Here is a 27810-nt window from a genome sequence, read left to right on the forward strand (position 1 = left end):
AGGAAAAAACGTAATGAAAGAATGACCAAAGGAATTGAAAGGAATACCAATCCCAGAGGGCCTATTACGCACTTGTTGACAACATTGGATGAACTCTACGCAATGGCAATTCAAACCATTCAAGCTAGGCCTACTTGTTGTCTGTTATCCCCACCTACCTGTTATGTGTCTAGCAAAAAAAATTATATCAGCTGTAGCCTAGATTGCAATCAAATCACAATTTCCATTAAGATATTTTTGGGAGGACTTGCATCTGTGTAAGGTGTGAATATACTTTGTTAGGACTAATTGAGTGACTGACATAACAATAGAAAAACTACTGAGGCACAACCCAATTTAGAAATTGCACCTTGTGTATTCTACTATTCTTACTCTCAACAGTCAATTGAGACCCCGACTTTTGGAGGGGAATTCTTCGCGGGCCTACAAAAGGGGGGCTGTCAGTTCCCCATCCCTGGCCTACATGACCAAAGCACAGCACAGTACAGTCCGAAGGTTCGAAGTCAGAGGGAGGAGATTTTTCTCCAATATCGGGGCGGGGTCTTGTGACTCACCATCAACTTCCTCATAGACAGTAGGGCCGGTGAACTGTGTTACACTTCAACATTGTACAGTTAGAGGTCTGAGTAGACTGCAGGGAAAAGGAACGGGAAAAATTGTACAGTATAATAATCTGCCACTGGAGTAGCGACCGGCAGAAATTCACATCGTTTGAATGTCTGGTGACACAGCGCGAGAGGTGGGCTTCGATTGTCAAGTCGCAAAGGTGCATTCAACAGCAGATATAACGTCGGGTAAGCGCGATTACCTTGAATAGTGAATTGCAAACTTTTCGCCATCATATCTCCACTGTTCTTAGGTAGACCTACGTAAACTCTAGAGTAGGCCTACACACACGTTTCTTATTCTTTGCACATGGATATACTGATGAAAACCATTCTTTCTTTTTAATCATTCTATTGTGCTATTTTTGAGTCGTCCCATTCATTGCGCATTTTAGCCAGATGTCAGTAATGTAGGCATAATATGCATTTATTGAAGGAAATACGTTTAATTTGAACTTTTCAGTTTTGAACTTTTCATTTGCAATGTGAGGCAGAAAAGAAGTTGAGCAGTGCTCCCGGATTCTGAATGAATGAATGAATGAATGAATGAAGGATAGATACAACAATGTATATAATGCATGTCAGGACAGGAAGAAAGGAATATCCGACAATTTAGAAATAGCCTACTTTGTAGCAGTTTTGTCCAGTTGTCCATATTATACTAAGTAACCTGAGAACAACTGGAAATTGAGACTAGACTATACTTATAAACTAAAGCTTTCTACTGGACAATGGAACAACGGGAGTTATAAAGTAATTCCGTACGCTTTTGTTGTCTCACGTCAAGCATAAGAGCCTCAGAATGGGATCTAGTGCCTAATGATATGTCAATTTCCATATGACGTTTCTACTTTCCACATTTCTAAAGCAACAAATGGTCAATAGCTCCCACCTAAACCTCTCCAATTATGTCCTTATAAGTATAGTAGGTAAGGTGACCTAGTAGGCTATATCACTTCATTCGTGGATTTCTGCAAGTCTCAGTTGGTTGGAGAGATATTTAATATGTCTGCATATTGTTCTGTCTACTAACTCAGTATTTAACCATGTCTTCTATACAAGGGTATAGAAGTGCTGAGATAATTGGAGGTTCTCTAGACTTTGTAGTGTCCCTGAACATGCTCCAGTTGCACTGAGGGAAATGAACATTCTTGCCACTTAGCACCTTCAGTAATTACACACTGTGATAACTGGGACTGAAGACAGACGGAGCCATGAATGGAGAAGAGAGGGAACGATTGCAGGGAAAAGGGGACTATTCTTGTCACAGGGAGTGCTGGCCTGTCCAGTGCCCACAGATGGGGCTGCATCCCAAATGGAGCCCTATTCCCCACAGTGGAGGCTGCTGAGGGGAGAATGGCTCATAATAATGGGTGGAAAGGAGCAAATGGAATGGCATCAAACGCATGGAAACCATGTTTGATCCCATTCAACTGATTCTGTTCCAGCCATTACCACAAGCCCGCCCTCCCCAATTAACGTGCCACCAACCTCTTCTGATTCCCTACAGAAACTGCAACACATAGGGCCCCATATGGCTCTGGTCCAATGTAGTGCACTATGTAAGGAATAGGGTACCATTTGAGACAGAGCCATGGGATACTTACCACCACTATTCCCTCTGTTTTTCCTTGGCTTTCGTGCTACATGTTGTACCCCGATGCTGTCATCAGGACTGGCATGCCTGGGGCATCCTGGCACTGATGGAGGTAGCTAGCTGAGCAGCTATCTCCTCATTGACTCGGTGGTCAGTCCCCAAGGCTGAGCAGTTCTTGGTTAGAACACTTCTGGAATCAGTATGGACTAAGCAGGAAAACCTGGGAATTTTGAAACCCTAGTCATGTTTCTGTCTCATCTGTTGCCGTTTCACACGTGTTACATTGGGCGAGAAAGGGAAGATAAATCATACCCTTAAAATAGCTGTGTTACCAGGCTTACTGTGAGTTCCAGACCGACTAGCTAAGGTGCCAGCGCAGTTGGTTCTCCTTTGCATGCTGCCTGCCTCCTGCTTCACCTGGGACAACTTTAGAGATCCCTGTTGTCCTAAACTTAAAAGACTGCAATAGCCACAAGGCTGTTGACAACCAAAGCATCCATTACTGCAGTTGTTTCGCAGTTAACCCATTTCCTGTAGTTTGTTTCATGTAATCATTTTATTTTCAATTTCTACTTCAAGTGGCACACACTTTGTTAATAACATGTATTAAATAATATGAAATGTAATTTAAAAATAAGTTGACTCACCCACATAAGTATACCTTGATGCACATGTATCAACATTGAAATATGTTTTTCTTTGTTTGGCTAATGGCTAGGCTAATGTGGATTCTACCTAAAGCGCAGACATGGCAGTGGCAATAGCCTGCAATTCACGTCACCCATGTAGATGGCAAACATTTGTTTAACTCTCAGTGCCCGGCCTCTTTCCCTCCAAACATTGTTCATTTAGCAGCATTGCTGCGTGAGCTAGGCGATGGAGACCAACTACAGCACTGCTCAATTCACTGCCCTTTCGCCCACACAGGCAGTGACTCTTCTTCTGTCGGTGGCATCATTTAGGTTGGCCCCTAGGTATACTTTTTTTGGGCTATGAATCTAGCGCGAACCGGCAGAGTTCCCACATTTGTTGTTGCGTCATCTCGCCTTAGCTGAGGAACGCACCCTTAACCTCTGACAAACTACAGTGTTCTTTGAAGGATCCTCTCTTCTGGGTGTGTTGGTACAATATAACAGATGCTCAAGCTAATTCATAAATCGGCACCATTCCAATTACTTTTGTGTATATAGTGTATGTGGACACCCCTTCAAATTAGTGGCTATTTCAGCCATACCAGTTGCTGACCGGAGTATAAAATCGAGCACACAGCCATGTAATCTTTTTGGACAAACACTGGCAGTAGAATGGCCTTACTGAAGAGCTCATTGACTTTCAACGTGGTGCTGTCATAGGATGCCTCCTTTCCAACGAGTCAGTTCGTCAAATTTCTGCCCTGCTAGAGCCTCCCCGGTCAACATTAAGTGCTGTTATTGTGACGTGGAAATGTCTAGGAGCAACAATGGCTCAGCTGCGAAGTGGTAGGCCACACAAGCTCACAGAATGGGACCGCTGAGGCGCGTTTGCAGCACTCACTACCAAGTTCCAAACTGCCTCTGGACGCAACGTCAGCACAAGAACTGTTAGTTGGGAGCATCATGAAATGGGTTTCCATCGCCAAACAGCCCCACACAAGCCTAAGATCACCATGTGCAATGCCAAGCGTCTGCTAAAGTGGTGTAAAGCTTGCCGCCATTGGACTTTGTAGCTATGGAAACGTGTCCTCTGTAGTGATGACTCACGCTTCACCATCTGCCAGAAGAACACTACTTGCCCGATTTGTATAGTGCCAAATGTAAAGTTTGGTAAAGGAGGAATAATGGTCTGGGGCTGTTTTTCATGGTTCGAGCTTGGTGTTCATAGTTCCAATGAAGGGAATTCTTAACGCTACAGCATACAATGACATGCTAGACAATTCTGTGCTTCCAACTGTGTGGCAACAGTTTGGGGAAGGCCCTTTCCTGGTTCAGCATGACCATGCCTCTGTTCACAAAGCGAGGTCAATACAGAAATGGTTTGTTGAGATCGGTGTTGAAGAACTTGACTGGCCTGCACAGAGCCCTTACCTAAACCCCATCAAACACCTTTGGGATGAATTGGAACACCAACTGCGAGCCAGTCCTAATCGCCCAACATCAGTGCCTAACCTCACTAATGCTCTTGTGGCTGAATGGAGGAAAGTCCCTGCAGCAATGTTCCAACATCTAGTGGAAAGCCTTCCCAGAAGAGTGGAGGCTATAGTGGCAGCAAAGGGGGCATCAGCTCCATATTAATGCCCATGATTTTGGAAAGAGCTGTTCTACAAGCATGTGTCCACATGCACTACAATACCAAAAGTATGTCTTATAAAAGATCTCATACATTATTTAAAATAAGAAAATAAGCTATTGATTTCATAAACAAGGATGGAAATAAGTGTCTTACCACTGTAAATCTTATGCAAAAACCTTCATTTATTAGATGAAATACAACGCTTGTTTCATAAACATGGATAGAAATAATAGTAATCCTTGTCTTTGCTCTATGCTAAATTACATTTGATTTATAAAATTAGGTTAAATGAGAATTAGATTACTTTCGACATCGATGCTCTTCATTTTTCTGTAGCATCACATTGTCACTTATGAAAGTCCAAGGTCATACCCCCAAGACATGCTAACCTCTCACATTACCAATAACAGGGGAGGTTAGCATGTCTACGGGGTATGATCTTTGACCCTCTCTAGGGTCCTATAAAATCAGTGTTGCGGAGAACGCGGACGGAATCACAGAATCCAGACATTTTTAAAAAGGAATTCAACAATATGAAAACATTTATTGACCATAGGAAATCAACTAAATGCATTAATATGCCAAAGATTATCACAAGACATGAACAAAATGCATCAGTGAATCATATTTTCCTGTAAGCTTTCTGAAGAGGCAACGGCCCAGGAATTCCCCTGTCTGAATTTGCGCATTTGTCTACCACTTTGTGTAGCCGGTAGCGATGATGCTAATTTAAGACAACCTCTTCTGGTAGATGGAAAGGTTCCCAAAAACCTTCTCAATTAAATGTTAACTACAAAGTAGCCTATGCCTACCTGGCAGAATGTTAACATGATTGTTTGTATCAATCCATTGGCCACTTGTTTTGTAAAATCTGCAATCACATGATCATTACAGAAACATTGCTAACCAAATGGTTACAGGATGGTGCACAGTTAAATTTAAAGGGTAACTACACGCAAAAAACGAAATTGTCTTAGATTTTTCCAGACCCCAAGTGGTCTCCTGATATGGTTTAAGCATTGTTGTGGACTTAGAACATCCAATTTTGTTTTCTATTACAAAGGTGTGATTTTGAGAGCAAAAAGCAGAGAAAAACAGAAACCTGGAAAATAAACATATTTTTTTGGGGGGTGACTAACTGAATCAGGCATAAGATTTGACAGATTTTTTTTATAGGGCCCTACCTATGTAACTCAAATGTAACACTACATTATTTACCATTTCATTTCTCTTGGGCACAAAATAATCTGAAAAAGAAACTGCAAATGCATCCAACAAGTTTGGAGCCACAAACTTGATGCAGTCATGGCGTGCTAGGAATATGGAACCAAATACTAAACTTTTGACTACTTTATTTATAGGAATCTTTAGTAGTGATGGGAAGTTCGGCTCTTTTTACTGACTCAATCTTTTCGACTCCTTCAGTCAAAAGAACAAATCTTTCAACTCATTTTGTTCATTAGAGTCAGTAATGCCCAGAACACGCAGGACCCCTTACCAGTGAACAATGAACTGGTTCTGCAAGCCTCTCGTTCACATGTCAGTCATCATAAGGGGCTTATTGGAGCTGTCATTTGTCACTGAGACTTGGACATTGTTTTAAAGCACAATTTCATTTGTTTGCGAGGCATTTGAAGTTGTGGCCGTAACCAAACTAGATTGTGAACAACTCTTGGCATAATGCATTGCTTGACTGCCGTGAGTGTGATTGGCACTATATTTTTCGCGAATTGCAGCACCCCCACCCAACGATTCATTCTCGAGTTCGAGTTTGTTGAGCAAAGGCTGTGTGTACTGTATGATTTGGTTCTTCAAATCTGTCCATAACATTCAATAATAAATTAATTGCATTAATTCTTACACCATGCGATCAGTTATCAGTTCTATACATGTATATAATGTTTTGTGTGTATTTTACCCACTTTTTCTCCCCTATTTTGTGATATCCAATTCCGATCTTGTCTCATCACTGCAACTCCCCAACGGGCTCGGGAGAGGCAAGGGTCGAGTCATGCGTCCTCCAAAACATGACCCGCCAAACCGCGCTCCTTAACATGCGCCTGCTTAACCACGAAGCCAGCTTCACCAATGTGTCAGAGGAGACACCATTAAACTGACCATAGAAGTCAGTCTACAGGCGCCCGGCCCGCCACAAGGAGTCGCTAGAGCGCGATGAGCCAAGTAAACCCCCCCCCCCCCCCGGCCAAAACCTCCCCTAACCCGGACGACGCTGGGCCAATTGTGTGCCGCTCTATGGTACTCCTGTTCACGGCTGGTTGTGACACAGCCTGGGATTGAACCCGGGTCTGCCGTGCCACTCGGGAGGCCCACATGTTTTCTTCTTTATGCTGCCAGCAGCATGAAATGTTTCCTTGCCCGCATATATGACAGACAGCTGTTGGTCGGAGCACAGCTCCCAAGCCACTGAGCTGAAGGAGTGCGTATTAAGTCATTCAAATAATGAACTGTTTGCGAACTTCACATCACTAATCAATGTCGGTGTCAATCATTTGATAAAAAAAATACTTGCTAAACAAAATCTTTCTGAGCTATTTTTTTTTAGTGTAAACAATTTCCCATTTTTTGTTGTTGCATACAATATTATTTGAATAATTTATTTTCTAAGTCATTATTAAACATCTTTGTCAAGGGTGTCAATCATTTCTGACCCTACATGGACAGTGGTAGTTCCGCTCAAAGCCATGTACTATCGTCAACTTTTTAAACAAATAGCTCTTCCTCTCAATTGTACACCACAACTCAACTTCCTCCTATGAAGAACTGTGTATCTGTAGTGTCCTGCTGTGCCAACCAGGCCAATCTGATGGTTTTACAGTTACTTTTTTTCACAAGAGGGCAATAAAATCCAAAAGTAAACATCCTTTATGTAGCGTCTGGCATGCCTGCCTTAACCCAGCTTATGGAGTATATAATGTATTTGTTTGCCTCTCTCTCTTTCCTCTTTTCTCTCTATGGTGTTTTAAGCAATCACATTCTGTTCCCTGGGCGCTGAAGACGTGGATGTCAATTAAGGCAGCCCCCCCCCGTACCTCTCTGATTCAGAGGGGTTTGGGTTAAATGCGGAAGAGACATTTCAGTTGAACACATTCAGTTGGACAACTGACTAGGTATCCCCCCTTTCTCTTTATTTGGAGGTCTCTGTGTTTTTCTGAAGGTTAGCAGTTCTCTGTTTTGGAGTGGTGCCATGTTTAAACTTCAGTGGGACCATAATGACTTGTAATCAAATGTATCAGTCACATACACATTCTTTGCAGATGTTATTGCGGGTGAGGTGAATTGCTGGTGGGTGGGTTTGGGGGCTGACAGTTTCTAGCCCGTAGTACAATGATGACGGACAATCCACAGTCAATTGCTTGCAGGTTGTTAGACTGGAATGTTGAATTGTAGTTTTGACACTGCACCCCTTTCGTTCCCTCTTTCTCCAACTCTGTTGTCGAGGAAGCTACTGGAACCTGTTTCTTTTTGCGGTCTGCTTGCTGTCTATTTGCTGACTCTCAAACACTCTTAAGGGGAATCAGTATTGCAGTATGTGACATAGGTAAAGATGGCCAGTTACTTTAAGACCAACGTAAAAGCTACCCAGGCAATCTGAACACTAGTTCAGAAAATAGAACATTTATAAAGGTATTGAGCACACAAGTGAACCTGTCAAGCATTACCTCCAAAGCAGGCTTTTTTCTCTGTATCCTATATCCTCAAACCCCAACAGCCATTTCCCCCTTCTTCCTGCCTTCCTCTGGTAGTCAGACTAGCCACTAGTCTGGGGGGGGGGGAGTGACCTCATGTTTCCTGCGTGAGTGGGGGTGGGTGTCCAGGTGCAGCAGTGTTATTGTGAGGGGGCACAGCTTCCTCCAGTGGCTATTTTGTTGGAAAATGGCCGAAATACGATTCTGAGAGTTTGACCCCCTGCGGGAGGCATCATAGTTTTTATTTATTTAATTGTTTTTTTAATTTCACCTTTATTTAACCAGGTAGGCCAGTTGAGAACAAGTTCTCATTTACAACTGCGACCTGCCCAAGATGACGCAAAGCAGTGCGACAAAAACAGTTACACATGGAATAAACAAAAGTACAATCAATAACACAATAGAAAAATGTGTATACAGTGTGTGCAAATGAAGTAAGGAGGTAAGGCAATAAATATGCCATAGTGGTGAAGTAATTACAATTTAGCAATTAACACTCGAGTGATAGATGAGAATGTGCAGTAGAAATACTGGTGTGCAAAAGAGCAGAAAACAAGAACAAATATGGGATGAGGTAAGTAGGTAGTTGGTTGGATGGGCTATTTACAGATGGGCTGTATACAGCTGCAGTGATCGGTAAGCTGCTCTGACAGCCGATACTTGAAGTTAGTGAGGGAGATATGTCTCCAACTTCAGTGAATTGATTGATGGATTTTTTTTGCAATTTGTTCTAGTCATTGGCAGCAGAGAACTGGAAAGAAAGGCAGCCAAAGAGGTGTTGGCTTTGGGGATGACCAGGGAAATATACCTGCTGGAGCGTGTGCTATTGGTGGGTGTTGCTATGGTGACCAGTGAGCTAAGGCGGAGCTTTACCTAGCAAAGACTTTATAGATGACCTGGAGTATGTAGCGAGGACCAGCCAACGAGAGCATACAGGTCGCAGTGGTGGGTGATATATGGGATTTGGTGACAAAACGTATGGCACTGTGATAGACTGCATCCAATTTGCTGAGTAGAGTGTCGGAGGCTATTTTGAAAATGATATCGCCAAAGTCGAGGATCGGTATGATGGTCAGTTTTACGATGGTATGTTTGGCAGTATGAGTAAAGGAGGCTTTGTTGTGAAATAGGAAGCCGATTCTAGATGTAATTTTGGATTGGAGATGCTTAATACGAGTCTGGAAGGAGAGTTTACAGTCTAGCCAGACACCTAGGTATTTATAGTGGTCCACATATTCTAAGTCAGAACCGTCCAGAGTAGTGATGCTGGTCGGGTGGGCGGGTGCGGGTAGCGATCGGTTGAAGAGCATGCATTTAGTTTTACTAGTATTTAAGAGCAGTTGGCGGCCACGGAAGGAGTGTTGTATGGCATTGAAGCTCGTTTGGAGATTTGTTAACAGTGTCCAAAGAAGGGTCAAATGTAGGTGCTCTCTGCTCTCCTCTGGTCTCCTCTCTCTCTCTCTTTCTCTTCTCTCTCTCCTCTCTTGTGTATAAAGGTTATTTAGGCCACATGTTGTTCACTTCTCCCCTCACCCCTTTCACTCTTTCTATCATAGATGTTTCTTTGGTCCCTCCTATGACATCTAATAATCCTTACTGTCTACCCGATCTTGCCAATGCATGTTGTGTAAGAGTTTGGCTATTCCAATAACATTTTGTGAGAAAGCCCTGTCCACTCTCCTAGCTGCGTTCGAAACCGCATGATGTCAGCGACAGCTCCATAGCTCTTGTGATGAAGCAGATGTTTTAGGTGCGTGATTCCTGTCGAGTCACCCCCCCCCCAGTCATGTATCCGGCTTTGTGAGTCAGCCATGACTGGTTCCCTGGCTGCGCCCAGACCTACAGCAGGAGGATGTTGTCTACTGCAAGACTATGAGAAGTACAGCTATTGAGTAGTTGAAAGGCATGTAATCATATTTAGGCCCCTCTGCACAAAACAATCATGTGACATAGTACAATTTAAAATTGTAATTTTTTTATCCTGTATTTTAAGCCTCATCCAAAAATAAGAATTGGACAAATGAAAGTAATTGGCTGAGGATGATGCAGGACCATCTGACATAAAGAGGACAGTTTTGATAAATAAAAAATAAAAAAAAGTTCAAATCCAGGCACATCACATGATTGCGCAAAACACATGGCCCTAGTCATGACTCTGTCTCGTTAGCATCAACACCTCCCTCGTGATTAGTGTTATCCTGTTAGAAAAGGTTCACTGTTTTAATGGCACATCTATAGTGAGTTAACCTGCCGTCTAAGTTGAACTGTTGTGAAACAATAGTGAGGACCGTGTTCAGTCTGGTTTAGGCAGGCTGATGGTTGATTTCAGCATTTGGCATGCATTTCTATCCCCCTCGCCTAGACTTGCAACACTGTTAGAGAATGTGCCCTAGAACCCTGGCAGCCACACCACCGTGCCTTGTCAGTTGTAAACATCACTCTTATTCCCCATTTTCCCATAAATGGAGGCCATGTATAAATATTTATTTTTTTCAAGCAAACATGCCTCCAGAACCAACACGCAAGTCCCATCAAGCCGTGTAAAAAGTGCACAAGGCACACATTGCGAGTTTGAAGACAAATTGCAGCGGTTTTGAGATGACGAGTAATGTGATGTGTATTATGAATTTCATATATATGTTGGGATGTGGCTAATGATTAAATCATAGGATAGGCCTATATGGTTAACAGAGGCACTTGGGGGGGCGGGGGGGAAATGTAGGCCAATAATGTATACAGCGTGGTAGGGTGTGTAATTTCGCCTTGCAACACACCTGGGAAAGACGGTGTGAAGAGGCCTCTGCTGCTGTTCACTCAGCAACCCTATGTCCTCCATTGAATTGGGAGTGTATATGTTTATACAGATATATTCACCCTACAGTAACCTAAACTTCCCTTCTGTAGCTGTCCCCTGTAATTACTTTGGCAACTCCCAAAGCATTTATCTTCGAGGACCGTGACCTACCAGAAAACTACTGTCTGACAACAATAAAAGGAATAACAATGAGGAAGAAGGATGACGTTTTATCGAGGAATCCATTTGTCAATCAACCACACAAACCCAAACCTTTTTCTGTTTGATTTCTTCCGATGATGATAATAATACATGGGTTTTATATAGCCTCTTTCAAGACCAAGACGCTTCTACTCTGTGAACTTAAGGGCGGGCCCAAAAAACACATCTGTGGGACAGACTGTCCTGAAGGATCACCCTCTCGTGATAAGCATGTAGTATCTCTTGTCGTCTTTCAGTAATCCTATTCTCGCCTAGATTTACACCTCCCGTAATGTATGTCATAGAAGTCATTGTTCATCTGGAGTGTCATGGATTTAGTCGTTCCTTTTTTGGGGGGTTGCTCTCACACACCAAGCATATGGCCTAATTGGCCTTCACTTTGAGGCATTGTGGCCTGCTATGATCCCCACCAAAGAGTGATGCTCAACAGCCCTGGAACAAGGCCCGGCGCTAATGCTAACGATACAACCAGAGAGCATTAGAGGGCCTGACATCTTTCCACGACAGCATTCTCACAAGGCTTTCGCACAACAGTGATGTCCTGGCGTAGCAATTTGTCTGCAATCCTTATTTGTTCCAACATGCCATCAGCACCATGGACACCACCGCAGTGGCTTTGTCTTTACATGGTTCGGCTACCCACCTCGCCCCAGCGCGCACATGCTGAGCTAAGTGCCGAGGCCGGTGTACTGTTCCCATCACAATGACTTGTACTTGCAGGAGCCATAAATGGGAGAACGTGTCCTTGGCTTGGCTATAAAAGAACACCAGCTCTTGGTTGATGAGGAGAAGAAGACTGAGGTGATTTACGACAGGACGGGCAATGGAGAGCCACTGCCAGGGATCTTGAATGAAGGGATGAGGATGGCGAGAGGAGTGGCCCAAGAGGAACACCATTAATGCTCGTAGGCCACTGACTGGTGTGCCTGTCACAGCATGGCTTCATCTGAGATTACTGCAAGTCCCTTCTGTTTGGTTGAAGTGCAGTGCAAACTAATGTTATTGACTCTCGCTTGTAAGGGTTTGTGTTGGGCAACTAGGCCGGAGAAATTCCACTCCCTTTTTTTTCTGCGGATTTAAAGATAGACTCAGTAATATGACATAGATGCAGAAAATAAACCCATTTCCGCAGCAGTCTTGCATCTCTATCTGCAGCGCCGCTCATGGCAACGTTATTTAGCGGCGACTACCTTTTAATTCAACAGAGAGTGGATGAGAACGTCATTTTATTTGACACACTTGATTAAACTGTTTACCTTTACTTTTTAAGGTCTTTTGTCATGCGGTCGGATCTATGAGATCATTGGACTAATGTTCTCCAAAGAGCGTAATCTGTTTGTTCGATAGGGCATGCAGAACCAAAGGGCGGATTAAGCCCAGGATGTTTGTGGTAATTGAATATATACACTATTAAAAAATTAAAAAAAATCTAGTTTCAACTAATAATAATTAGTATTTTTAACAGCCTTTTTTAGTTTTCTGTTAAAGTGTTACCTGAATTGAACTGTTTTTAGTTGGCCCAAACTTGGCACCAATTTAAGAAGTCTGTCAATTCTGTCAACATAAAATGTGTTTGCTCAATTTTTCTCATGTTTGTTCAACTATTATTTTGGCATGTTAACAAAAAAAAGGCTGTGGAACCAATAATAATTATACTTAACAAAAATATGAATGCAACATGCAACAATTTCAAAGATTTTCCTGTGATTCAGTCAATTGAAATACATTTCTAAGGCTGTAATCTATGGATTTCCCATGACTGGACAGGGATGAAGCCATGGGAGCCAGGTTGACCCACTAGGGAGCAAGGCCCAGCCAATTAAAATTGAGTTTTCCCCACAGTGGGCTTTTACTACAGACATAAATATTCCACCACCCCCGCAGGTGAAGGTCCTGGGCTGGCGTGGTTACACATGGTCTGCGGTTGTGAAGCCGGTTGGACATACTGCAAAATTCTCTAAAACAACATTGGAGGCGGCTTATGGTAGAGAAGTGAACATTCAATTCTCTGGCAACAGCTCTGGATGACATTCCTGCAGTCAGCATGCCAATTGCACACTCCCTCAACTTGAGATATCTGTGCCATGTTGTGTGACACAACTGCTCATTTTAGTGTCCTTTTATTGTCCTCGGCGCAAGGTGCACCTGTGTAATGGTCATGCTGTTTAATCGACTTCTTGATATGCCACACCTGTCAGGTGGATGGTTTATCTTGACAAAGGATAAAATGCTCCCTTACAGGGATGTAAATAAATTGAGAGAAATAAGCTTTTTGTGCGTATGGAGCATTTGTGGGACATTTTATTTCAACTCATAAAACATGGGACCAACACTTTACATGTTTTATATTTTTGTTCTGTGTAGTTGAAGCAACTACAATTATTTATTTTTTTCTTCAGTGTAACTCATTCCAGAGCAGAGACCAGAACATCTAACACTTTTACCAGCACAGATGGGACCCAGACCTTAAATGCCATAGAGGTTCTGTTGATGTTGTGTCTGCTGTTGTGCACATTTCTTTGAGGTTCCCAGGCCTGTTAGACTCCGTAATGTCCAGACTTTCTGGTTCTCTGATCAAGACTTTTATAAGTGTCTTGCTACTGTCAATCAAGACAACTTTTTGTGTGTCGTCATTCAAGAGGGAGAGATGTCTTCACTTGAAGGGGACTGTGACATCCATAGAAACAAAATCTATTGGAGTCTAATGTTCATGATGACATCACTCCCATGCCCCTGACCGTCAAACACCAAGCTGACCCTTACTGCAGATGGAACCCTATCCCTACACATGACCACTGACTTTGACCGTGACCCTGACCTGAAAGGTTTAGAGGACCTTTGGTCAGAGTGAAATCTATAGTTTCCCAGCTGCATTACTGTTTAGGGTTTTACACCCAGAGAGGCAGTATTCTTGAATCTGTTTCAATACTATGCTTAGGTTGTGAAAAATACTAATGTTGTTATAATTCTGCATTGGTGTGGGCTGGAATATAATCGCTGCTTTGCACTGTTCAGCTCTCCTCAAAAGGTGTAGAGCTGGGGTGCTGGGTAACCATCCATCCACGTTGCCATCTCCATTCAGACTTACTTAATGGGGGTTGCCAGATTACCTCTCTATTCTCTACTGAGACTGTCCAGCTGTACATTCTCAACGCATCCACCCATTCCTCTCGAGCAAAGTCTGGCAAACATTATTAGTTGTTTGTTCTATTCTTTTTGCCATACGTTAGCAATTCAGTTTTATTTTAAGGGGAGTAGGAGACCTAGGCATCCAGCATCAAACAGAATCCAATGCAAGTGTAAAATAAATGAAATCAAATGAGTAGAACGGGGGATTGCCAGACTGCTTGGAAAGTAGTACAGCATAGGGCCAATGACTCCAACACCATGACTTCGCCCCGAAAATATTTCACCCCCCTCGGCTGAAGAAAGAATTAAGAAAACAGTGGCACCCCATTTGGTCAAAAACTGGTTGAATCAACGTTGTTTCCATATTTGAACCCCCAAAAAACTCTAAGTGATGACGTTGAATCAACATGGAAAAGAGTTGGATTTGCAAAAAGTCATCGACGTGAAGGTATTTTTAATAACTTTTTTCCCCCAACCATTTAAAAAAATTATAATAATAATCCAAATCCAATGACATTTTGTTGAATTCACAAAAGTTGACAACTCAACCAAATGTCAGTTCAATGTCTAGCTTTGATTTACGTCTGTGCCCAGTGGGACTATGATGTTAAAGAGGGCTTTCGGTCTTAAGTCTGCATATAGATAAGGATCATTGGTCAGACCACGTCATACTTGTTCTCTGTTGGACACCGAGATAATTTATGTATGGTGTATATGTGTGCTCCTACACATTCCTGTGTTTTGTGTGTGTGCCAGCTTTTTAACCTTTACAGTGTAGCCAGATTGAATGGTGTTTACTGTAGAGTGCTGTGGGATGCCTTTTGTCACCATCTGTGGTTGACTGTGACGCTGTGCAAGCTAGCAGCCCACTAATCAGGGGTTGTGCAGTAAATTTAGTTAATTTACACCTTGTGTGACAAACATGTACTTTTAGTTGATCGATGGAGACGTTCTCAGAGCAGTGACTAAACCTGGCGCCTTTGACTAGGGAGTGTCAGTCTGTCTGCCAGGTTTCTGTCTTTTTCTGTCTCACTGCTAAAGTAATTTTCCTGTTCCTACTAGTGTTGCATGGCATACCGAAACTTCAGTACTTTTTCAATACTAGAACATGAAAAACGGTTTGGTACTTCTGTGAAATGTGTCTCACGTCGTCTACTGATTGAGAGAGGATCATGTCTGTCTTACAGCGCAGCCGATGTGCCCTTTATGGTGCGAACGCACCATGCCTGCTCCACTTACTCATTGCTAGCTCTAGCCTGTACTGAGGAACCACTGCACTCACTGGGAGTCTGGGCTGCATCACCACTTATGCTGCACAGAGGTTAACACACTTAAATAATGCAACACGGCATTTAGAAATGTTAAACTGTTAATTTACTGTTCGCAAAACAATGTCCATTACAGACTAGAACACTTTATAATGCAAGATTCCGGTAGCTTCCAGCTTTGTAGGCCAACTTTTTCTTACTAGCTTACAGCTGAAGCTAACATCAATACACTACCCCAGTACCTTGAAAAAAAAAAAAAAACATATTGTTGAAATCCAAAGCTGATTTGAATAAAGTTTTTGGTGACATTCACTTCGTCTCCCTTGCCTCACATCTCTCCCAGTCAAGATCATCTTTGCTCGAGCCTTGAACTGACTGTGGTGTGTGTGAATAAGTGCTAACTTTTGTAAAAAGATATTGCTTCTTCTATGCAAATGTTGTTGACCAGTATAATAACAAGTCCCACATGGAAAGGAAACGGTTTCATCTGTAGCCCCATGAAATCAGTCAAACAAAGCTCAATAACAATGAATGCACACACTTCTATTGAATATGCATTCACCTGTATTGTGACTAGGCCTAGGTTACATCCTGATTTACCCAGTTTCAGTAGATTTACCATACAAATAAATCAATACCATTGTTACGTAGTTGGATTGGTAAAATAAAAAAAATCGAATGGATTGTATAATTGATTCATTAATGCATACATTCAAAATTCAAACATTTCATCAAATGTAATGACATTAAACTAAAAAAAGATCTGTCTGGATCAAGCGCAATTCTGTGACTTTGGGTAATACGTCTTTGTTTTTTTGTTTTGGTATCAAGTATTGTCATGGTATCGAGTATCGTGATACTAAACCTGGTATCGAAGTAAATATTCTGGTCTCATGTCAACACTACTTCCTACTCTGTTAAGCTGTTCTTATGTCCTAGTCTTGAGGTTTCCCCTATACTGTTTCCAATAGCCTACCGTCTCTTAAAGAAGAGACATGTATAGGACCAGAGTAAAAGAGGGAGTTGAGAGAGTGGGGAGATTGTGGTTGATAGAGCGAGGGAGAGATAAGAGATGTCTGATTGGGACTCAACATAATTCAACTCCACTACCTGTGTTTACCAAAACACCTGTGCTTGCGTACATTGTCTCTTTATTTAACCAAAGCGCTGGGTGGACTTTGCATTTTATCACTTTGCAGTGAATTAGGCGGAGAACACGAATAGTGTTTTGCATGGCTGCATGATAAAGAGATCCCATGTGACACAGTGAGATAAGAGCGTGACTGACTGTGGCTCTCCTCTGGTAAAGTCGAAATCGGATTTCTTAGATTGGGCTCTCCTTCAAGCACTTTTGAACACACCAACAGTCGAGTTCCCTGTCCATTCGCACCAAGGTATATCTGCAATTTTTTGATCATAATCATTATGATAAAAATGTGTCTTCTGAGCATCTACTTATAACAACCTGCCTCTCCCCAAATATCTTCTATGACAAGGATGCAATGACCTGCCCTTGACCTGGCTACTACTAGTTCTGACTCAGTCAGAAGAAGGACGGGACCAGAGTGAATGAGCACTGAGACTGTGCCTGCATTGCAAAGTCCAGCAAATATTGCACAAATATAGACCCAGAATATGGAGTTTAATCTCTGGGTCCATGCTCTACCATCTTTCATGCACAACTGAATGTGGCCCAGGTTCTCAGTTTGGAGAAGGGCAGAGAGATGGAGGGGTGAGGGGGAGAGGAGCAGAGGGGAACGGGATGGAGTCCTTGGCATGGCAGCTTGATTTATGGACACCTTTTGAAGTGAGCTCATTCCAGCCGCATGCTCAGCCTGCGTTTTGAATATCAGAGCCGGGGGGGTGTGTTATGTGTGTGTGAGCCAGGGCGTTCTCCCTGCGGTACGAAGAGGGAAAAAATTGACCCGCGGGTCGCTGACCCCCACTGGCTGCACTGTTGGCTTCTCCAACAGACACGTGACATTCTCTTTTCTCAGGTCCTATGTGAAGGTCAAAGAAAATGAGAGAAGTGAGGGAAGGAGGGGGGAGAGAAGAGGTGGTTATTTTTTGATGGGTCCGCTGGGGATTGTACAATTTGGGTCAGAAGAGGCGCGTTTCGGCACAAGCCAGCCGTCTTTCCTCTTTCTTCCCTCATGCCGGACTCTGGAAGGATGTTTAGTAACTGTGTGGTTGTGTAAGTATTTTTTTTTGTTTTTTGTGTGTGTCATTATTCCCTATTGGCCTAATGCAGATTTATTTTTATTTTTTTTCATGGCCGGTGTATATAAAAGTTGACACTTTTCCCTGTTATGTCAGCTTCAGTGAAATCACTGTTTGAATGAGCACAGCTTTTATTGGTCTCTTATACCAGTGAGGAGAGTAATTTGGCAGGATTATGCCTATTAAACCCTAGTGCTTCTTATCCCAGTCTGGTCCGCTCTCCGTCTGGATTGATTATCCACTCGGTGTGCTTTGATGACTATGACCAGGATCTGCCCACTTTGTTTTTAGAGCTCATTTCCTAAATATATCAAGTTGTTTGATGTTATCGGGTTCATTTATGAGTGGAACAGTCGGAATTGTGAATATGAGCATGAATGACACTCAATGGGAAGTCGCCACAAATAGACTTTTGTTTTCATCCCAAATGGCACCCTGTTCCCTATATAGTGCCCTATGTTTGACCAGAGCTGTACGTGCCCTTGTCAAAAATAGTGCACTATAGGGAATAGGTTGCCATTTGAGACTCTACTTTAAACAAACAAACTGCTGGTTGCTCACCACTTCTGGTCTTCCTGCACTAGTCACCCATTGTCCCCTGATTTATTTGATTTTTTATTTATTTATTTTTTGTCTTAGAGGGTTCAATCTTCCTATTTAGCTTTTCAGCGTAAAGAAAGAGAGTGTGTGTATGCAAACTTTTGCATGTGCTGTATATGTTTGTATATGAGCGCAGTGGCCTGTCTGTTTCTTTGTCTACTTGCTTGTCTCTGTGTCAGGCGTGTTTATACAGTACGTGTCTGTTTTTCTTTGTGACCGTGTGTCTGTGTTTGGGATCTGTGAGAGCTCTGGGATATATCTCTGTTCTGCGGACAGGAAGGAGCAACTGGCCCCCGCATTGTCTTCGACCCCACGCTAGTCATAGGGGTCACCCTCCAGCAGGAAAGGAACCTACTTCTGGCCTCTCCTACAAATACCAAAATGAAAGAAATGGTCATTATGTTTTTATGAGTGGAAACTTCAAATTTGATACGTATCAGACAGGCCAACTGGTGGAATGGGACTCTCGAAATAGAAATGCCTGTCGCTCCACCACCATTATCACACCTAGTTATTAGGTCTATTATTCTATTTTTGTACAGTAGATCTTTAGTACGATGCTTTTAATATGCTTCTGTTATACGGTCCTTTACTGTACAGACATGGATTGACCTGATCCTCAGGTTCTGGAGGCTTTTGGCCAACTTTCCAAGAGTTGCATCAGTTTTGTATACAAGTTTTTTATTTATTTAGGGCACCTTAGATCCATAATGTGTTTTTTTTTGTTGTTTTTTTATCGGGGTAAAAGGAATGAAGTCAGCCCACGAGTCATGTACAGTATCCGATGAAAGTGAAATAGTTCATCGAGCATATGCGTACTCATTCAGTGCATAATTGATCAAGAGTCAACATATTTCGCATTGCCACGGTATCACCTCCAGAACGCCCTCGGTGAACTCTGGGAGGACTAGAAGCAAGGGAAGACTTCACTGCCAAGTGTTTTATGGTGCCGGGGAATGAGGGCACTGTTTACACATTTCCAAGGAGACCTTACTCTGTGTGTGGGGGGGGGGGGGGGGGGTACTCTGCATATTACTGGAAATTACTTTTAACGGTGATTCATCCCAGTCGTTTCCCATTTGGCAGGTTCCCTCAGCATTTTCTGGACATACGTAATGTTTTTTTCCCCCCCTCAAATAAACCCATCTTTTCAAGGTCGTGGAGCGAGTGAGCGAGAGCGAAAGGGCTGGTTTTTGGTGACCGCAATTTACTCTTGTGAGTTGCAGAGAACATAGCTAGGGTAGATGTCAGCTTTGATGCTCATTACAAGTGTACGTAACTAGGAACGTTGTGCAACACTTCTAATAGGACATGTCTCAGATGCCTACACCTGCAAGCCACAAAGCCTCCAGATAGTCCCTATATAGGTTTGAAATAGAGAGAGCGAGCAATGGGGAAAGAGAGCATTGCCACATTGACCAAAAATCTGGCATCTTAACCCAAGGATCAGGTGCCACCATAGCAATCATGAGTGGCCATGTGTGTGAGAGGAATAATTGCTTGCAGTTGTGGCGAGCAGCAATTGCATGTGGCCATCAAAGGGTGCTCAAATTGCTGACTGTGCGGGCTCTGAAACTCTACACCAGCTCCTTGATGCCCTCGCTAACTGTGCTGAGTCGGCAGAGTCAGGCGACCACCTGGGAATGGCCAGTTTACAGGAGCCATTTTGGCTCTGTGGCGCGTGGTCTAGCCTTGGTTTTTGGTCCGTGTGGGTTGGAAATAGCCATGGACCTATAAAAGGCGGCGAGGATGTCAAATCAACTTGCTGACGTATTCATGAACATTGTGCTTACTCTATGTTAAATGGGCTGTGTAGCATTTGACTAGCCAACTTTGTGTCAAAGGTTTAAAGGAACTACACAGATGACCATTTGGTAAGCAAATACAGAATGTGAAGGGTCATTCAGGTCAGATCCCTAGAAACCAGGAAGGATGGAATTTGCATTGCCCGTTACACACTGCCTCTTATCGTCTGTATCTTTCACCACTGTCTCTGCATGACGGACCGGGCTCTGAGAAATGCCTTAGGACACCAGTAACTTGATATACAGTACAATCTCAGCCTTGAGACCAGTTCTACTACAGCAGGGGTCTCCAACATTTTCTAGCTACTTTTAAATTATGAAATATGTTGCAAACTACTCATGAATTCTTTCCTAGCTAAATAGGCACTATTTAGTATTTTCACATTGTTTTATTTTTCCTGGTTTGGGATTTTTTTCTTCAGTTTTTCACTCTCAAAATTGCAAGTATCCATAGAGAACAATGACATTGGATGTTCTAAGTCCATGTCAATGCCTAAAACCTCTCTAGGGTATGTGGGACGCTAGCGTCCCATCTGGCCAACATCCAGTGAGATTGCAGAGCGCCAAATTCAAATACAGAAATAGTCATTATAAAAATTCAGAAAACAAAACATATTTTACATAGGTTTAAAGATTAACTTCATGTGAATCCAACCACTGTGTCAGATTTAAAAAATGCTTTACGGCAAAAGCATACCTTACAATTATTTGAGAACATAGTTGACAAATTATTACAAACAGTAACCAGCCAAGCAGAAGCGTTACAAAACTAAAATTAATCCCTTACCTTTTGATGATCTTCATATGGTGGCACTCAGAAGACATTCATTTACTCAATAAATGTTCCTTTTGTTCGATAGTCTCTTTATATCCAAAAACGTAGTTTTGTTCGCGTTTTCTTCAGTAATCCACAGGCTCAAACTTAGTCAAAACAGGCAGACAAAATTATAATTGTATCCGTAAAGTTCATAGAAACATGTCAAACGATGTTTATATTCAATCCCCAGGTTGTTTTTAGCCTAAATGATCTATAATATTTCAACCAGACAATAACGTTGTCAATATAAAAGGTAAACAAGAAATACACTCTCTCGGGATTGCGCATGAAAAAAGCTGGTCTTACTCCCTCATTTATAAGAATACAAGCCTGAAACAATTTCTAAAGACTGACATCTAGTGGAAGGCATAGGAACTGCAAATTGAGTCCTAAGTCAATGGATACTGTAATGGCATTGAATAGAAAAAAAAAAAAAAAACTTCCTGAATGGGTTTTTCTCGGGTTTTCACCTGCCAAATCAGTTCTGTTATACTCCGACACTATTTTAACAGTTTTGGAAACTTTAGTGTGTTCTATCCAAATCTACCAGTTATATGCATATCATATCTCCTGGGCCCGAGTAGCAGGCTGTTTAATTTGGGCATGCTTTTCATCCAAAATTCCGGATGCTGCCCCCTACCCTAGAGAAGTTAAATTGCAACAGAAAATTTGAGGGCTGGGGGGAAGAAAAAAAAACATGATTTTTTTTTGGTGTAATACCCCTTTAACTTGTGCATTTTGCAAAAGAGGAATGTGCTGGTCTAGTGATGTTTTTGCTGCTGCATATATCCAGTGGTGGAAAAGTACCCAATTGTCATACTTGAATAAAAGTAAAGATACCTTTTTTTTAAAAGGGTGGCTATCCATAGCCCCTGGCTATCCATAGTTAAAAACATTTAAACCCAACAATTGTGACATCTGGTTTGCTTAATATAAAGTATTTGCAATTATTTATACTTTTGATACTGATACTCAAGTAGTATTTTACTGGGTGCCAGTAATACTTTATATTAAGCAAACCAGATGTCACAATTGTTGGGTTTAAATGTTTTTAACTATGGATAGCCAGGGGCACACTTTGTGTTTAGTGAGTCCGCCAGATCAACGGCAGTTGAGATGACGACCAGGGATGTTCTCTTGATAAGTGTGTGAATTGGACCATTTTCCTGTCCTGTTAAGCATTCAAAATGTAAGTACTTTTAGGTGTCAGGGAAAATGTATTGAGTAAAAAGTACATTATTTTCTTTAGGAATGTGGTGAAGTAAAAGTAGTCAAAAATGTAAATAAAGTACAGTTACCCCAAAACATGACTTAAGTAAAAATACAAGTACTACTTAAGTACTTTACACCACTGCATATATTACGGCAGAGTTTGTAAATCAAAAGCCCGCACGATTTTATATAAATAATCATTATATAATTCTGCCAGGTAAGCTTACTTTGCAGTTAACATTTAATTGAAGGTTTTGGGGAAAGTATTTTTCTACCCAGAAGACAGTTCTCATTGTCACAAACTGAATACACGAAGTGAATAAGAGACAAACGTGCGCAGCACACAGACCTACAAGGGCAATATTGATGGAACTTAATTGGCAGATATTGTGTCACGTTTGGCTTTTTAAGCCAATTCTGGCTAACCAGGAGTGGGATAATGTGGATTTGATTGGTTAGAGCTTGAGGTGTCTGATACTTGTGAGATTTGTTTGACAGTTTGCGCTGGAACACGTGAAAAATACATGCATTTTCAGAATTGTTTGGCGAGCTAGTGATAGGTGGGCTGCGAGCTACCAGCGTTCAACCTGTTAGAGACCCCAGTACTACATCATAAAATGTGTGACTGAATCTATTTCTATGACTGAATCACTGACCTCTAAATTAGAAAATCACAATTTCCATACCAATTTCCATACCAAAGTGTCAAGTCTTCACAGTTCAGAAATATTTAAGATTGTGTTTTTTTTCTGGGTCCAGACATAACAGCCTTGTGTCTGACGACTGGGGAGGTTGTTGTGTCTAGCTCTAGGTACAAACGAGGGGGGGAGGGAGGTGAGATGTAAAACACCGGCAGAGATGAAATTGTCACCACGCCAGTAAAGATATTGCATAGGAGGACTCCCTCCGTTTCCTCTTCTGAAGATTAGTGCAAACACCATCCTCTCCTGAGACCAGCTAGGCTGACCTGCTGCTGAAAGGGAGCCAGAGTGTACTGACCCACTGTAACTAAATATTCTGGTCATACTGCTCTAGTAGCACCATTCCCCTTTAGGTGGGAGAAATGCAATACTTTTTCAAGGATCAAGCTAAGGCAGCATGTTTTAAGTTCTGTTGCAAGCATGAAGGATATTTGCCACACACAAAAAAAAAACACAGCCTTTGACAGATATTCAAACAATCAACTTCCCATGTTATCTACACGTCTGCGTTTCCACCTTGCTCCAATGAAGCCTCAGCGGATGCTTTTGAGCCAAACCCTCCCCTCACTCTGCCAGTGTCTGTAGTATTCAGTAGGGTTCTGTTTTCAAAGAGATGAAAGGGAAGCCCTGACCTATCCCCTGGATCGGAGTGCAGATGACCGGCAGCCCAGCCAGGGGAGGACAGGACAGTGACGAGAATTATGGGATGGCCATGTTTGGTAATAAATCTGCACGGTGCTGCTGGTCAGTGGGACTCCTGGGAATCAGGGCCATGTTTTGTTTTGTTTGTACAAGGAGGAATAATATACTCCACCTTCTCATACAGTGGCTTCTGAACTGTACTCACCCCACTCCATATAATCCACTCCCTACCCCTACCAATGTCCACTAGGGCCCTAACTGAGACGATTTACTGTAATGACTCTCGCGCTCTCTCTCTCTCCTTAGCGTTTAAGTCTATCTTGTTTATATATCTTTAGACGCTATCTTTTATTACTACGACTAGCTTTTTATCCTTATGTTGAACATTGATCTCTATATAGCCTTTTCTCTCAGCTATTTTGTCTCTGCATTCTTTCACTTCCTGTGTTCCCCTTGCAATGCTGACAGTCTTGTCATTATCTCTCCCTCAACTAGTGTTTCCCAACTCAGATCTAGGCCGATATCGTTTCCCAGTTGCTCCCCATCTGTCACTTACTGTACCTTTCTCGCTCTCTCCGTTTTTCCCTCTGCCCTCTTAACATTTACCGGCGAATACCAGTGCTGCAGAGAAAGTAAAGACACCCCTTCCTGAATTCTCCTGTCAGTGACTGTCCAAAACCTCCTTTGGAATGCTGAAGTTGACTGCATACTTCCCCCGAATCCAAACCAGATGTGAAATTGTAATGTATGGCAGGGTTTTTTTCTTTCTCTTCAAAGGAAGTCGAATGTGGGCCAAAAATGTAGTCTTTTGACCATCCACACCGGGAAATAAAAATGTATCCAGATACATTTTCCAGAATCTAAAGCTGTTTTTCATGATTGGTTGAAAAAGCACTGTAGGATTTAGGTACATTTTTCTTTCTGTTATCGTTGGGGGAAGAGTTATGGTAAGCTTGGATAGCCATTTGGGGGGGGGGGGGATATATGACAATTGCATTTCGGGCTGTGCTTTACTTCTGAGAGTAGCTATTCATTCTTTCCTCACAATGAACATGTCCTCTCTTGGCAAGTAAGAATAAGGTTTTATCACAATGTCATTTTTGGCATTTACAAAAGTCCGTAATAGGCCTACAGAAATTACTGATGAGCGCTGTGTTACCTCCTTTTCTGTGGTTAACTGACATTCTCCATAAGATATTCTAAATCACTATGAAACTCCTCCTGTTCCATGTTGAGCCCCATTTTTTTTTTTTCTCCCCCTTCGGGGCCAGTTAGCGCATATCCTTCTACTCGCTGTGCAAACCCTGCTAACATTCTAGCGGAGGTTTGTGTCCCGCATAGGCCTGTATTTTTCCTGTGTTTCCTCTGCCTCTCTTCAAATCTCTAAATCACATCTCTCCTCTACACCTGCTCGCTCATTAAAAGCTAAGAGGAGAGACAAATGCCCTGCCACAGGTACTCATTTGGCCAGCTTTATGTTTACGACACTCTCCCTCATCGGAAGCTCTCGGTGTCCTCCCACCAAATGCTCAGGGACAATGACCGGTTAGACCTCCTGTGTCTGGTCCTCGGCCCAGCCCTTTTTTGGTTAAGTCAAACCCTCCACATAGGAACAGTGTACTACTTTGTCACTACTGAGCAAAACTAAGATGAGCTGTACTGGGCCTGCCTGTTTACGGTTCCAGCATAGTTGCTGGAACCATGTGGGAAGGACGATATGAGAAGAAAATATCTGAGCCAGCACAGAATGGCTTGAGTCTGCATGATATTATGAAAATGGTCAGTAGAGACAAAGCATCTCGACGCTGTTATTTTAGGGATCACAGAGAGTAGCGATGTCCACAGCAGTAGTGTTTTAGTGGGCCTCGGGCCTACTGATTGTAGCCTCATGAAATGTGAGGAATGAGGATGTTGGTGGGTGGGCCAGGTTGTTCTCATCTGAAAGTGGGGGAGAAAAGACGTAGAAGTGGCAACTCTTCAGCTGGATCCTCTGTTTGTTTACCAACGGCATCCGATCTGTGGCTCCACTCCGTGTCTGGAAGTGTAAACAACGGCGGCCACAGATTGCGCAATGGCTATGCATCCCGACCCGTGGAAGCTATGGAGTGCTGGGGCGGAGTTGGCCTGTTCCAACCGCAATTAAGGAAATTATGCATTGTTTAACAGGAAGTGTTGGTTTAACAAAGGTTTGACCTACCGAGACACATCAGTTTAAGATATGCCTCTGGCATTTTAATCGTGACGAGTGAGTGCCTTTGTCCTTGTTTTGTTTTATGTTGGGTACTATTGGAAAGCAGCTAGCTAGGTTCTGTGTCATATTATCCCCATGTGAATCGTCATTTGTCAGTTAGAAGCAGAAAGCATCTTTGTGGTCTGAGTCTGTTCATTAGGTTGTTATAGTGACTGTGTGTTTGTAAGCGTGGTTATCTCGTTTTCATTGGGTTGTTATAGTCACTGTTTTTGCGAACATGGTGTGATCTCGTTATCGTGAGCAATTTCCTCTGCTTCCTCTGACTTCATTGGCTCACCCCTTCCTCACAGTTACTGTAGTGTCTTTATCTGATACAGCGAATGCCAGCGAGTGCAGCTCACAACTACAAAAGTACAAACACATGTTGCTCATGAAATGTATCCCCTAGTTTGACTTTGTTGCTTCATTGTGCCTCTAGTCTCATGTCAACCGACATGCATAGGCTGAGTTACAGTGGCTTCAGAAAGTATTCGTACCCCTAGACTTATTCCTCATTTTGTTGTGTCACGGATTAAATCCCAAATGTATTACATGGTTTTTTTCTCACCCATTTTCACGCAATACGCCATAATGACAGTGAAAACCCTTTTTTTTTTTTTTTTTTTTTGCACATTTATTGAAAATATCTCATTTGCCTAAGTATTCACACTTCTGAATCAATACTTTGTAGAAGCACCTTTTGGGTAAGTCTCTAAAAGCTTTCCACGTCTGGATTTTGCAACATTTCTCCATTCTCTTCAAAATTCTTCAAGCTCTGTCAAATTGGTTGTTGATCATGGCTAGATAGCCATTTTCAGGTCTTGCCATAGATTTTCAAGTAGATGCAAGTAAAAATCTGTAACTTGGCCACTCAAGAACATTTACTGTCTTGGTAAGCAACTCCAGTGTAGATTTGGCCTTGTTCAAGTTAATTGTGAATTCCAAGGGGAATTCATATCCCATTGTCTGGTGGAAAGCAGACAGAACCAGGTTTTCCTCTAGGATTTTGCCTGTGCTTAGCTCCATTCCGTGTATTATTTTATCCTGAAAGACTCCCTAGTCCTTAACGGTTACAAGCATACCCATGACATGATGCAGCCACCACTATAGTAAAAAATATGGAGAGTGGTACTCACTAATGTGTATGTTTGGGGCAAATCCGATAACACTTTGTATTCAGGACAAAAAGTTATATTGCTTTGCCACATTTTTTTGCAGTATTACTTTAGTGCCTTGTTGCAAACAGGATGCATATTTTTGAATATTTTTTTTAAAAAGTCACCATTGGCCTCATGGTGAAATTCCTGAGTGGTTTCCTTCCTCTTCGGCAACTGAGATGGGAAGGACACACATATATTTGTTGTGACTGGGTGTATTCATACACCATCCAAAGTGAAATTAATATTAATTAATTAATTAATTAATTAATTAAAATTAATTCATGCTCACAGGGATATTCAATATTAGCTTTTTTTTTTAATTTACCATCTACTTTCTTTGCGAGGAATTGGAAAACCTCCCTGGTCTTTGTGGTTGAATGTGTTTGAAATTCACTGCTCGACTGAGGGACCTTACAATTATCAGTATGAGTGAAATAATTAAAGGCAAGGCAAGTGTCCTTTGGGATTTAAACAGTTGATAATTCAAGAACACAATGATCTAGCTACTGCAAGTCTTGTGCTGGATAAGTACAGTGCCTTCAGAAAGTATTCACATCCCATTACTTTTTCCACATTGAGACATTTTCAAATTGATAAAAAAAAATACAAAAAACTTGTCACTGGTCTACACAATAACACAATGTCAAAGTGGAATTACGTTATATATATATATATATATATATAAAACGTAATTCCACTTTGACATTGTGTTATTGTGTAGACCAGTGACAAGTTTTTTGTATTTTTTTTTATCAATTTGAAAATGTCTCAATGTGGAAAAAGTAATGGGATATATATATATATATATATATATATATATATATATATATATA

At 42.0% G+C, this 27810-nt stretch overlaps 1 protein-coding gene across 1 annotated transcript in view; it reads left to right on the plus strand.

Moving 5' to 3' along the window:
- Nucleotides 1-479: 479 nt before the first annotated feature.
- The window catches only part of LOC110488976 (four and a half LIM domains protein 3), a 49007-nt gene continuing 21676 nt past the window's right edge, over nucleotides 480-27810 (plus strand). Inside the window, exon 1 of the mRNA XM_021561486.2 lies at nucleotides 480-794. Coding sequence (XP_021417161.1) covers nucleotides 716-794 — 79 coding nt within the window. The 5' untranslated portion in view covers nucleotides 480-715. The remainder of the gene's footprint in view (nucleotides 795-27810) is intronic.

This window comes from Oncorhynchus mykiss, chromosome 2, assembly GCF_013265735.2.
Source record: "Oncorhynchus mykiss isolate Arlee chromosome 2, USDA_OmykA_1.1, whole genome shotgun sequence".
NCBI classification, from domain to species: domain Eukaryota; kingdom Metazoa; phylum Chordata; class Actinopteri; order Salmoniformes; family Salmonidae; genus Oncorhynchus; species Oncorhynchus mykiss.